The sequence below is a fragment of the Podarcis muralis genome, chromosome 3 (genome assembly GCF_964188315.1).
Source record: "Podarcis muralis chromosome 3, rPodMur119.hap1.1, whole genome shotgun sequence".
Lineage (NCBI taxonomy): Eukaryota > Metazoa > Chordata > Lepidosauria > Squamata > Lacertidae > Podarcis > Podarcis muralis.
The window spans coordinates 119,061,848-119,073,153 of record NC_135657.1 but is presented as its reverse complement, the minus strand read 5'-3'; the positions used below and the strand labels follow the sequence as shown (position 1 = coordinate 119,073,153).

Here is an 11,306-nt window from a genome sequence, read left to right as displayed (position 1 = left end):
GTTGACCCTTCCCCCCACTGCCCTTATGGCAAAATTGTCTTGGGTGAGCCCCTGAGTGACATGTACTGTGGACCTCATTACAGCTAGAACAGTCAAGATGTCTGGCTGGAACTGGGGGGACACAGACCCCTAAACATTTTGTGAATCTTTGTACTTTTGTCCATTTACTGTATTCCCCCCCCCTCCGATTTCAACTATAAAATGGTGATTTTCTTGAGTCAAAATGACAGTACAGTACTCCTAAACATTTTTTTTCTTAGAAAAAAAGCACTGGCTAGAGCTGTGTATGGAGAGCACCACCACAGCACCATCCTGTTTTTCAATGCCACTTGGGGCAGTTTAATTCCGGATTCCCTCTCTTAGTGCTGGGGGCTGTTCCTGCTGCTCCGCACTTCCCTTTGCCCCACCGCTTCCCCCCAGGAAAACCCGCTCTTTGCCACTGAATTGAACTCAGCGTCCCATTCCTGTTTTCAAGATCCAGTTTCGGGTTTTCAGCGAAGTGACATTTGCTCCAGTTCAGCGGTGAAGAGGGGCTTTCCCTGGAGAAAGGGGGGGGGGGGATAAGCGGAAAGCTGCTCGGCCCCAGGCTGTCTGAAGCAGCCCCCTCGGGCGGGGGGCGCGCGGAGGGCCCACGCTCGGTCAGAGAAAAAGGCAGGCTATAAATAAATATATCATATACTGTACTACTAAATTGCTGCTGAAGAATAACCCAGGGTGGTTTACTGTCTCCTTGAGATGCCCGAGTTGGCTTTCCCAGAGCTGCAACCCAAAATGGTTTGCAAAATCCCAGGCAGAGGGAGGGAGACGCGGGTTCAGATCCTGCCAGCTGCACAGCATTGCTCGGAGCGAAGAGGCTGGAGGAGGAGCCCCGCGTTTGCAAAAGGAACATTCTTGCTAGGGAGCCTAAATGGAAGCGAAGCAGCCTCCTCAGGTCCCTTCTTCCCCTCCACCAAGTAGCCCCACACCTTTCTCCCACTTCCCTGTCAAGGGGGAGCTGCGCATCGTTACACGCGTGCCTTTTATTTTACTCCACCCGATTCCCCCGGACCCACAACCTGCTGGGGCCGCTGCGTGGACGAACCTGAAGTGCCGAGTCGCGCGGACTCCGTTTCCCGCGCACCTCTTTGGGCGCATCTGAGGAGGCGGCGCCGCGGCTGCGCACGGAGCGCCGGGCGGCGTCCAGTTGCCGTAGCAACGAGCGGAGGCCGCCGCCGGCGCGCGTTTATGTCTCTGCCGGAGCCCGTGAGGAGGCGGCTGAGCTCCTTCAGCCGGACCGTCTTCACGGACAACAACCGGACCGGACCCGGGAGCAGCGCCACCGACAACGTGCCGGGTGAGTGGCGGGCGAGGGCGCCGGAGGGGCCAGCTACAAAGATGGCGGCGGCGGCGCCGTCACGTGGCCGGCTGCCAGGAGTCGAGATGGAAGGGCGCTGGGCGGCGGGGATGCAGTGCAGAACCCTGGGCAGTTGCAGCTGCAGTGGAGATTGCAGGGAATGCAAGATCAGGGGCTCCTCCCAGAGCGTTTGGGTGGGTGGGTGATGGCCACTATTGATAAGCACTATTGTCTTGTTTTCCTTAAGAAGCCCAAGGAATGCCCAATAAATACCTTATTACTCATTTGTTAACTGCTGCCACATGAATAATTGCCAGGTATTGGAGGACTCAATATAAATCTCTTTGAAGGGCACCATACTGGAAAGATAAACAAGCTTTCATACAACGTGGCCGCCTTTTATTGGATATGCACGGCTTCCATCCACCAGCAACACAGGGAACGTTGCGGAATGACACTTTCATCTGACTATACATCCAATGAACCTCATCTGGGATTGCTTTTGTTACATTTTCACTTTTTGTGATGGCTCTGCACACCAACCTGCAGCTGTTATTGTTGCTGTTACTATTTTTTCTCTACTTTATATCTACCGTAATTCATTTGTAACTGAAAATCAATAAAACACACCAAAGAAGAAGCAGCCCCTAGTGGAAATGGGTTCTTCATTTGCGTGCTGAGGTCCCCAAGACACCCTTCCCAATAACTCACACATCACACATTATTTTTGTTTAAGGTTTTTGGCATAATTTTGGCCACAACTTTATTATCATACAAAATGTGAGTGGTTGCTTAGGCATTGGTTATGACTAGCTGTCCCCCCCGCCTTGGGGGACAGCGCTGACTCCCGTGAGTCAGCGTGTGGAGGAACAAGACCAGGGACAGCTGGGACTGCGACACAGACCCTCAGCTATTTCCTGCTTGCTCCTTGGGAACTTACACGGCCCGCACCCTGCTCCAAGGGTTTGGACGAAGGGATGGTAAGCCCCAGAATTCCTTTAACGGAATTCCCAGCAGCAGCAGCATTGGAGGGGTAGGCACAGCCAATCCATACCCCTCCACCAACCAATTTAACCAATGCCTAACCGCCAACCTTACAAGTTGTGACGATTTGCTACGTAGTAGGCAAAACCCAATTGGCACACACTAATCAGCCAAAAGGAAAAATTCCTACTAGGCCCCCGCACCAATGCGGACGACCCCATGACAGGCAATAGCAAGGTCAGAGCGAAGCCCAATCAAGGGAGGGCGGGCGGGAGATCCGGTGTCCACAGCGAAAGAGAAAGGAACAAGCTGTGGCCCTAGCTTAAATAATCTCTGATCCCACCCCTAAAATTGGCAACATCAATTTTACCCCAGCAACTCCATCCACCAATCTAGTTCGAGCCCTTGAGCCTAACTTGCCTGACAACCCAGAGGGTGTCTTGCTCGGCCCCATCCGCAACCCGTGCTCTCCTTTAGTGAGAACACGCTTTCTGGCCACTGGCCACTTCAACTCTGCAAAAATGTGTGGCTTTCTCAGGAGCTTTTGTAAAAGCGGGTAACAACTTGTGTAATTTTGAATGTTACTAGCATGAGGCATATAATATGCTTTTAAAAATTCCATCGCGTCCAAATGTTTATTTAAATTTTTCTGAATCACAGAATCATAGAGATGTAAGGAATGTCGAGGGTCATCTCCTCCAACCCCTTGCAATGCAGGAATCTCATGTCAAATTCTGTAATGAACCCAGTGGCTGAAGCAGTGTGGTGTAAATGAAAGCTGAAAAGAAACAAGGCAGATGTCAGGAAGTAGTATTTTTGACACTACAAAAACATGAAATAGCTTGCAAGATGTTTGCTGAGGCAAGAACTCCAGAATCAATTGAGAAATAATGGCTGATTTCCTAAAGGAACTGAAAAAGATTTCTATAAGTCATAGAATTGGAAGGAACTCTGAGGATCTTCTAATCCAGACATAGGCAAACTCGGCCCTCCAGATGTTCTGGGACTACAACTCCCATCATCCCTAGCTAACAGGACCAGTGGTCAGGGAGGGTGGGAATTGTAGTCTCAAAACATCTGGAGGGCCGAGTTTGCCTGTGCCTGATCTAGTCTAACCCCCTACAATGGAGGAATCGCAACTAAAGCATCCCTGACAGATGGCCATCCAACCTCTGCTTAAAAACCTCCAAGGAAGGAGAGTCCACCACCTTCTGAAGGAGTCTGTTCCACTGATGGAACAGCTCTTACTGTCAGAAAGTTCTTCCTGATGTTGAGTTGGAATCTCTTTTCTTGTAACTCAAAGCCATTTGTTCCAGTCCCACCCTCCAGAGCGGGGGGGAAAAGCTTGCTCCATCTTTCATGTGACAGCCTTTTGATATTTGAATATGGCTCTCAGTCACCTCTTATCCAGGCTAAACATACCAAACTCCCTCAACTGTTCCTCGTAAGTCTTGGTTTTCAGACCCTTGATCATCTTGGCCACCCTCCTCTGCACACATTCCAGCTTGTCAATGTGCTTCTTAAATTGTGGTACCCAGAACTGTACACAGTACTCGATATGTGGTTTGAACAAGATAGAATAGAGTGGTACCATTACTTCCTTTAAAAAAACATTTTATTGAAACGTTTCAGCAATAAAAACAGATTAAGCTAAATAAAAAACAAAACAACATAAAACAAAAAAAGAAAGAACGGATTATTTGGGCTTAGAATTTCAAGCATGTCTTTTTTCAGAAGCGTCTCTTTCATCTGAAACCTATGGATATTTTACTTCAAAGTAACTGTGCATAAAGTTGTAGCCTTCAACATATAGAAGGAAAAATGTCTGAAGTGGCTGGTGGGTTCTTTCCTCTGTCTCTCCAGATAATGAAATCGTCTCCAGTTTGCCCTTGCAGATGTCCCTCTATTTCAACCTCTGCTTTTTCCCATTTTGGTGGGTCAGCAGTATAGTGATGCTGCAGCTGAAGGTGAGTTCAGAAGACAATTGGTACTCTTATAATCCTGTTTCATCTGCTCTTGTTCTGTACACGCTCTGCAAGAGAGAGACTAGTAATTGTGCATCTACATACCTGGTAATAGCCGTACTTCTATAATAAGATTGAGAATGTTCTGAGTGGTGTTTATTTAAAGAATTTTGTATCCCACTCTTCAGCCAGAAAAAGCTCCCAAAGCAGTTTGCATATCAGTGCAAACAAGGCAGTCCTTATGTTTACAGTCTAAAGAACAATCACACAACGGAAAAATAGATAAGGAGGGAGGATGAAATAAGTGGTGGCCAAACTTTTTTCAAAGAGGGCCAGATTTGATGAAGTGAAGGGCCGACCAAAGAGCCAACCAAAGTTGTTGAGCTTTGTAAACAAAGTTTACAAAGGATTGAAGTTGTTGAGCTTTTTGTATGATTTTACCCCAGGAAATAATCTGCCACAGGAGTTGGATTAAACCGACCAGCGGGACAGATTAGGCCCCCAAACCGGACTTTGGACATGCCTGATAAGCAAACTCTGTTATAGGTTCCTATATTAAGTTCTTCTAATGACCAGCCAGAGTGGAAAAGTTCAAGGAGATGAGGAGAAAACAGTTAATGGTCGCAGTTGCATTGATGGAGTGACCCTCCATCCCTTTCCTCTCCACCTCTGCTGCAGCCTGGTGTAATGACTGCTGCCAGTCAGGTGACAGTTGATGAGAGGGAAGGGCCTGACTTCTCAGCAGAGATGGCTCTCCATTCCTTCTCTCCCTCCCCTGCTGTAACCTAATGAAATGGCTGTGGTCAAGTGACACTTGCAAACAGGTTTATTACATAAGCAGGCAAGTTTTTTTTGGGGGGGGGGGGGAAACACAGTTAGATTCTCAGTATAGTATGGATTCCAAGAATATGAGAGTCAATTGGCCAATGGTAGTACAGGCATACCTCAGAGATATTGTGGGTTCAGTTCCAGACTACTGCCATAAAGCAAATATTGCAATAAAGTGAGTCACACAAAGTTTTTGGTTTCCCAGTGCATATAAAAATTACATTTACACTATACTGTAGTCTGTTAAGTGTGCAATAGTAGTATATCTAAAAAAGCAATCTACATACCTTCAGAGCCGTCTTTTCCATTGGGCTTACTGGCGCGTTGCACCAGGGTGCGGGCCTCTCAGGGGCGCCCCAGTGAGTGGGGGAGCTGCGCAGCTTTGCCGGCAGACTCCCCTTTCCCTCTGCACGCCTGCCAGCTGCGCCCCGTCAACCGTATGGCTGTCGAGCGTGCAGCTTCCTTCCCAGGCCCCCACAGAGGCTTGGGAAAAGGTTGACAACTCTGGGAAACGGGGGTGGGGCGCCAGAGGGATCTTTCCACCACAGCGGCGGATATGCTTAAGACGGCCCTGCAACCTTAATTAATGTGACGCAGAGACACCAAGTGAGCACATGCTGTTGGATGCAGGGTTGCCACAAACCTTCAATTTGTAAAAAACACAATTATCTGTGAAGTGCAGTAATGCGAAGCGCAACAAAACGAGGTATGTCTGTATTTAATTTTTTGTCATTTCTCAATTCTAGTATCCAGTCTTACCAGACTACTACAAGTTCATCTTGGTGACAGTCATTATATTAACCTCTCTGATTGAAATGATCCGCTTGTACCTAGGATACATGGGGAATTTGCAGGAGAAGGTAAGTTTGCCTCACAACCATGAGGAATTCAGGAGCAGTTATCTCAGACTAATAGATTATTAATATTGAATAACCTTTCTTAGGTTACAGCCTTCCCCCAACAAATTTAGTAGCTGGACTCAGTCCTGAAGATAAGATACCACACAGACATGCTGGTTAGACTCATACATGGTTTTTTGTAGGCACTTGTATGGAGGAGCTTCTGTAGCACAGTGGCCAAGACAAAGTGTGAAAGCCGGGAAGCAGCTCACTAGGTAGTCTCAGCAAACCACTGCTCTCTAGCCTAAGTTCCTACCCTCTTCTGAAATATTTTTAAATGGAATATTTTAAAAGTCTCTTAAGTGGTGCACAATGGTAAAACAAAAATGAAGCATACTGTAAAACCAATAAGCAGTAATATAAAAGCATTTTTAAAAATAAAAGAGGAATTGATGCATTCAAACACATAAAACAGGTCTAGTCTTAATGGGTCAGGGAAAGCAACATGGAGTAATGAATGCTATTGGCCACACAGGGCCGTTGTAAGAGTTGAAAAACAGTATGTGAAGCACTTTGAGTACTTGAAATACACTACAGAAATGTTAAGTATTAAAAAACCACAGTGCTAGTATTAGTAAATGCCATTCTGGAATGAAATGTAAAAAAACCCAACAACCTGGGATATAATGTGGATCTGGAAGGAAATGGAGCTGATGTGTATCTGTCTAACAAAGAATAAGGTTAAGACTTTGGGGCTGCACTTTTCCTATGCACGTTTACCTAGGAATAATCCCATTAAATACAGTGAGATTTACTTATGAATAAACAAGCACAGAAGCGCATGGTGGATCAGTCTAACATGCTGTCTGCAATTCCAACATTCTAAAATTCTATTCAATGCTTAATCTGATTAATGTTTTAGCCTTGCAGTTGCATGGATTAGTAAGAAAGGAAAGAAACGCTCCTGAGTATGTGCAGAGCGTGTTTTCCTAGCTACTGAAAAAATGTTACACACAAGATGCTTAAGCATGTTGATTTCAGGTGCTTAAGCAATAGTAGCCGGTATGGTGAGTCAGAGGCACTTACATGGCCTCCATGCAGGTGAGGCACTGCTGCTTATTGAGAGGAGCGAGACAGTGGCAAGGTCAGAACACTGCAAATGCAGTGACCAGTTCAGTTCAGTGTGTTTCCACCACAACACCCTCCCTGCCCCATCCCTGTATGCAGCAGCAGCTCACCTACCAGGAGCTCAGGTAAGCAGCTCTGCCCCACCATGCTATTTGCTTCCATGTTTAAGTCTGTATTGGATTAAGGGGCGTACCTAAGGGTTTTTTAGGTTGGGCCCCGCCAAGGGCTCAGGCCCAGGGGGGCACAAAAACCACACCTCTCTACTCTGACTGAGAGTGGCTAGGAGCCTGTCTGTCCCTCTGCACGCTCTCCAAGCTGTTCTTCCGCTGCTCTGGGCAGCTGGGTGAGGCACACAGGGATGGCGGGGAGGAGGGCAGTACAGCTCCTTGCCAAGGGCGCAAGGAAGCCTGTCTACACCTCTGATTGGATTATGCGCTACATGTTTAGGATTGGGGTGCTAGTGGGTTTCTCCACCCCACCCCCTTCCTTCTCCTAATCATGGTCTCTTCATTCTGACTTTTGTTGCCTGTGTAAATCCTACCTCTTTATCCTGAAAAATGCTGTAAGGTCAGAACCTGCTGCTGCAACTGTGACCCTATTTCCTAGGGGGAGACAGATGAGAATGTGAGCAATACAATTTGTCCTCTGCTGCTGTCCAGGGCAGCTAAAGGGCAATGCTTCCTGTTGAAGAGACACAAGCTAGCAATTTGCATCCACTCCCTCGCTTCCCCCGGCTCTCCCCAGTCCTGTTTGTGTTCTGTTCCCCCTGTCAGCAAAATGACATCTGGCTGAGATGTCTGAGTGAAAAGTCTGGTGGGGTTGGGTCTGAGGGAAAAGTCACTTTGTTGGCAGGGTTCTCTTGAAAGCTGCAGCAACAACAACAGAAGCAGAAAATCTGCAGAAGTTGAAAAGCTGTTTAATAAAATCTCTGTGGCTCTTAGTTTCTCAGTGTTCACACTTTGGACACAGGTGTTAGAAAGTCTGACCAATAAATTTTCTACTACTGAGTCGTCATGCTGCCAGGAGGTTAGTATATTGATACAAACACACACACCCCCTTATTTTTTTGCCTTTAATAGGTTCCTGAACTAGCTGGCTTTTGGCTCCTGAGTCTCCTTTTACAACTGCCCTTAATTCTCTTCCTGCTTTTAAATGGAGGTCTGAAGATCCAGCCCTTGGAGCGAGCAGTGAATATCGTCTTTGTAGTCTTCCTTGTCTTCCAGGTTGTTACTGCATTCATTGCCCTCAGAAGAATGGTGAACCAACTGGCAACTCGCTTCCGTCTTCATGAGTTTGACCAGCTAGATCGTCATTTCCGCTCTGATAACCTAAGCTGGCATAAAATGAGAGTGGAGGCTCCATGGGATATGAGGCCACGTGTGGAGGAAATTCGCTCAACAAGTTCTAGTTGGACATCTGCCATGAGGGCTTGATGCAGAACAGCCACCTGCCCATCTTCCTTGGTTCCTGTTGCCTTAATTATTTGGGTTTCTGAAACTCTGAACTTGTTCCAGATAACAAAAAAGCTACTCTTCTGCTAGAAACCTGTAAGATGAGCATTGCCACCAGTGTCTTCACTGTGAGCCAATTCTGTTGTGATAAAAAATACTAACACAGGAAAAAATGTGACACTGGAATGTAAAACCTGCATGTATTTTGCAGGCATGATTCATGAGGTTAGCTTTCTACACAATCTTGCCAATTTTATCTTGTGTAATCCACATGGATGTGCCTTCCCCTGTAACACTTTAGCATGCATTCCTCTTTAGACATTTTTCAGTGAAGGAAAAATGTTATATCAGCAGTAGCCCTCAGATTCACAGTTGTTTTGGACTTCTAAAAGTCTTTGTTTTTATACTTGGCTTAATTTTTAAATGTGTTTTCTTAATATTTCAATAACTGTTGCAAAGGAATATTTTGTAAAAATAAATTGGTGTTAATATATTCTATTGAAATATTTTACTGCAATTGGCTATGGCAAGCTAGCATTCCCCGTTGAATGATACTTTGCAAGTGATAGACATAGCTCTTCCAATGTGTATTGCTCCTCTATGACCTTCTTTCTAAAACCCAAAACAGAATTGCCTGATGGACTTACCTGAAGGAGAGTTTCATTTTGAGATAGTTCCATGATTACTGTACATAGGAAGACAAAGCCATGAAAGTGTGCAAGTTCCACAGCTACTACATTACAATCTACATCCAAGGCTAAAGGTTTCAACAGTGGTGGCCAAGCCCTTGAAACTGCAGGAGGTAGACTGAAGCTGTTCCCCACTTAGGCTCTCAACTTTATTTGAATTTTAAGGCTTGTATCAATTCTAATGGATCCAGCTTCTGTCCAGGTCCATTGGAAAAGTAGAGTATGGGTGTCCTTCATTCTCTCTTAGAAAGAAGTGACAGGAGGGGATGGTGCTTATGGCACTTGCTCCAGAATACAAATTCACCCATAAATATATTAGTGGGGTAGGGAAGCTTTTAATGTTTAATAGATTATTGTATTTTAATAATCTGTTGGAAGCCGCCCAAAGTGGCTGGGGAAACCCAGCCAGACGGGTGGGGGTATAACAACAACAACAACAACAACAACAACAACAACAACGCCAACCAGAAGGTCGGCAGTTTGAATCCCCGCGATGGGGTGAGCTCCCATTGCTCGGTCCCTCTCCTGCCAACCTAGCAGTTCAAAATCATGTCAAAGTGGAAGATATACAGTTACCGCTCCGGCAGGAAGGTAAACAACATTTCCATGCGCTGCTCTGGTTTTGCCAGAAGCAGCTTAGTAATGCTGGCCACATGACCGGGAAGCTGTGGACAAACAGCAGTTCCCTCGGCCAGTAAAGCGAGATGAGCGCCGCAACCCCAGAGTCGGTCACAACTGGACCTAATGGTCAGGGTTCCCTTTACCTTTACCCATATACTACACAATTCCATCCATCTAAAAAGTGTTTTCTGCCACTCTCAGGTTTTCAGAACTGGTTGTAACACAATTTGGGTTCTCAAACTAATTTCTAACTATCTAAGGATAGTTGAATAAAGGACACAGTTGAGGATAGGTTTTAATTCTGAAAACCTCATACCCGCTCTACAGTGATATGACTGTAAAGGCAACAAAACATGATGGAATAGTGATCCAACAGTGCAACACAGTTTAAGAAATGTTGTTACAAGCCTGTAAAATGTGTATTTTGTGACACCACCACTGGCTCTAACGATACAGCTCTCTCTGGGCCTGCTTTGCAGTGGTAACCATGAAATCATTACAGCTGCTCAGAAATCGACTGCCAGTAAATTCTTGTGGAAAGCAGAGGTTCAGTGTTGCCCTGTCTCTCCTGCTCTCTTGCATACCCACAATTCTGGGTAGGTGTCATGGAGAGAGTCCACGTTCCCAGAGAGATCACCCAATAACTTGCTTGTGTTTCTAGAATTGCTTTTAATCATAAAGCTTTAGACTTCATAATTAGGGTTCATTAAATGCTTGACGCTGATGTCCACCTTGCATTTATTGTTTCAGATTAATTTAGCAGAGCAGAGCTGGCACCTATTTACATTTTCCAGCTTTTTCAAGACAAATTTACATAAGAAATACCTAATTCTATGCAATTAGCATGCCTGTGATATACCTAGGTTTTGTTTTATGACAGTACTGGTGGTCTTGTACAGTTTAAAATAGTGCTATATTCTGTGCAAGGGTGCCAGCAGGGCTCTTTCAGGTCTTTTCTTCCTCTTAAATAGATAATGATGTGGCTAGTTCATTTATTTATTTTTACCCCCAGGGAATGTATTTATTTTATTCCACATAGTTGTTATGAGATTCTAGTCAGGAGATTAGCATTATGGGGGGAAGTTTCAGAAGATAGTGTTTTATTGGTATGGCACATTTACAGGCTGATTGACTATTCTCTCTTATCAATAACAGCAATCTTCAAGGGACATAGCCTTTTATTGGAAAATGCTGAATTTCTCTCCAGCTGATGAGAAAATGCAATGCTAACCTCTGGCGTGTCTTAGTGTTTTGGACTATCAGCTTGGATGAAAAAGCATAAAGGGATGTATCAGACCTCTTAGAGGAGGTGCAATGGGGCTTGACTGGGGATGCAAAATGGACAAAATTAAAGGGAGGGGGTAAAGAAAATTACAAGAAACAGTGAAAAGAAGGCACAAAAAAGGGTTAGTTTGGTAGCAGTCAGAATAAGTCAAATGCAACAGGATTGAACCTGCGCCGTGTATGTA

General features: G+C 45.4%; 1 protein-coding gene across 1 annotated transcript; it reads left to right on the top strand.

The window, feature by feature from the left end:
• The first annotated feature begins 1,203 nt into the window (after positions 1-1,203).
• TMEM17 (transmembrane protein 17) lies at positions 1,204-9,020 on the top strand. The gene is made up of 4 exons (XM_028721913.2): positions 1,204-1,333; positions 4,181-4,284; positions 5,856-5,969; positions 8,156-9,020. The coding sequence occupies exons 1-4, from the start codon at positions 1,225-1,227 to the stop codon at positions 8,507-8,509; spliced, it is 681 nt and encodes a 226-aa protein (XP_028577746.2). The 5' UTR covers positions 1,204-1,224; the 3' UTR covers positions 8,510-9,020.
• The last annotated feature ends 2,286 nt before the right edge of the window (positions 9,021-11,306 follow it).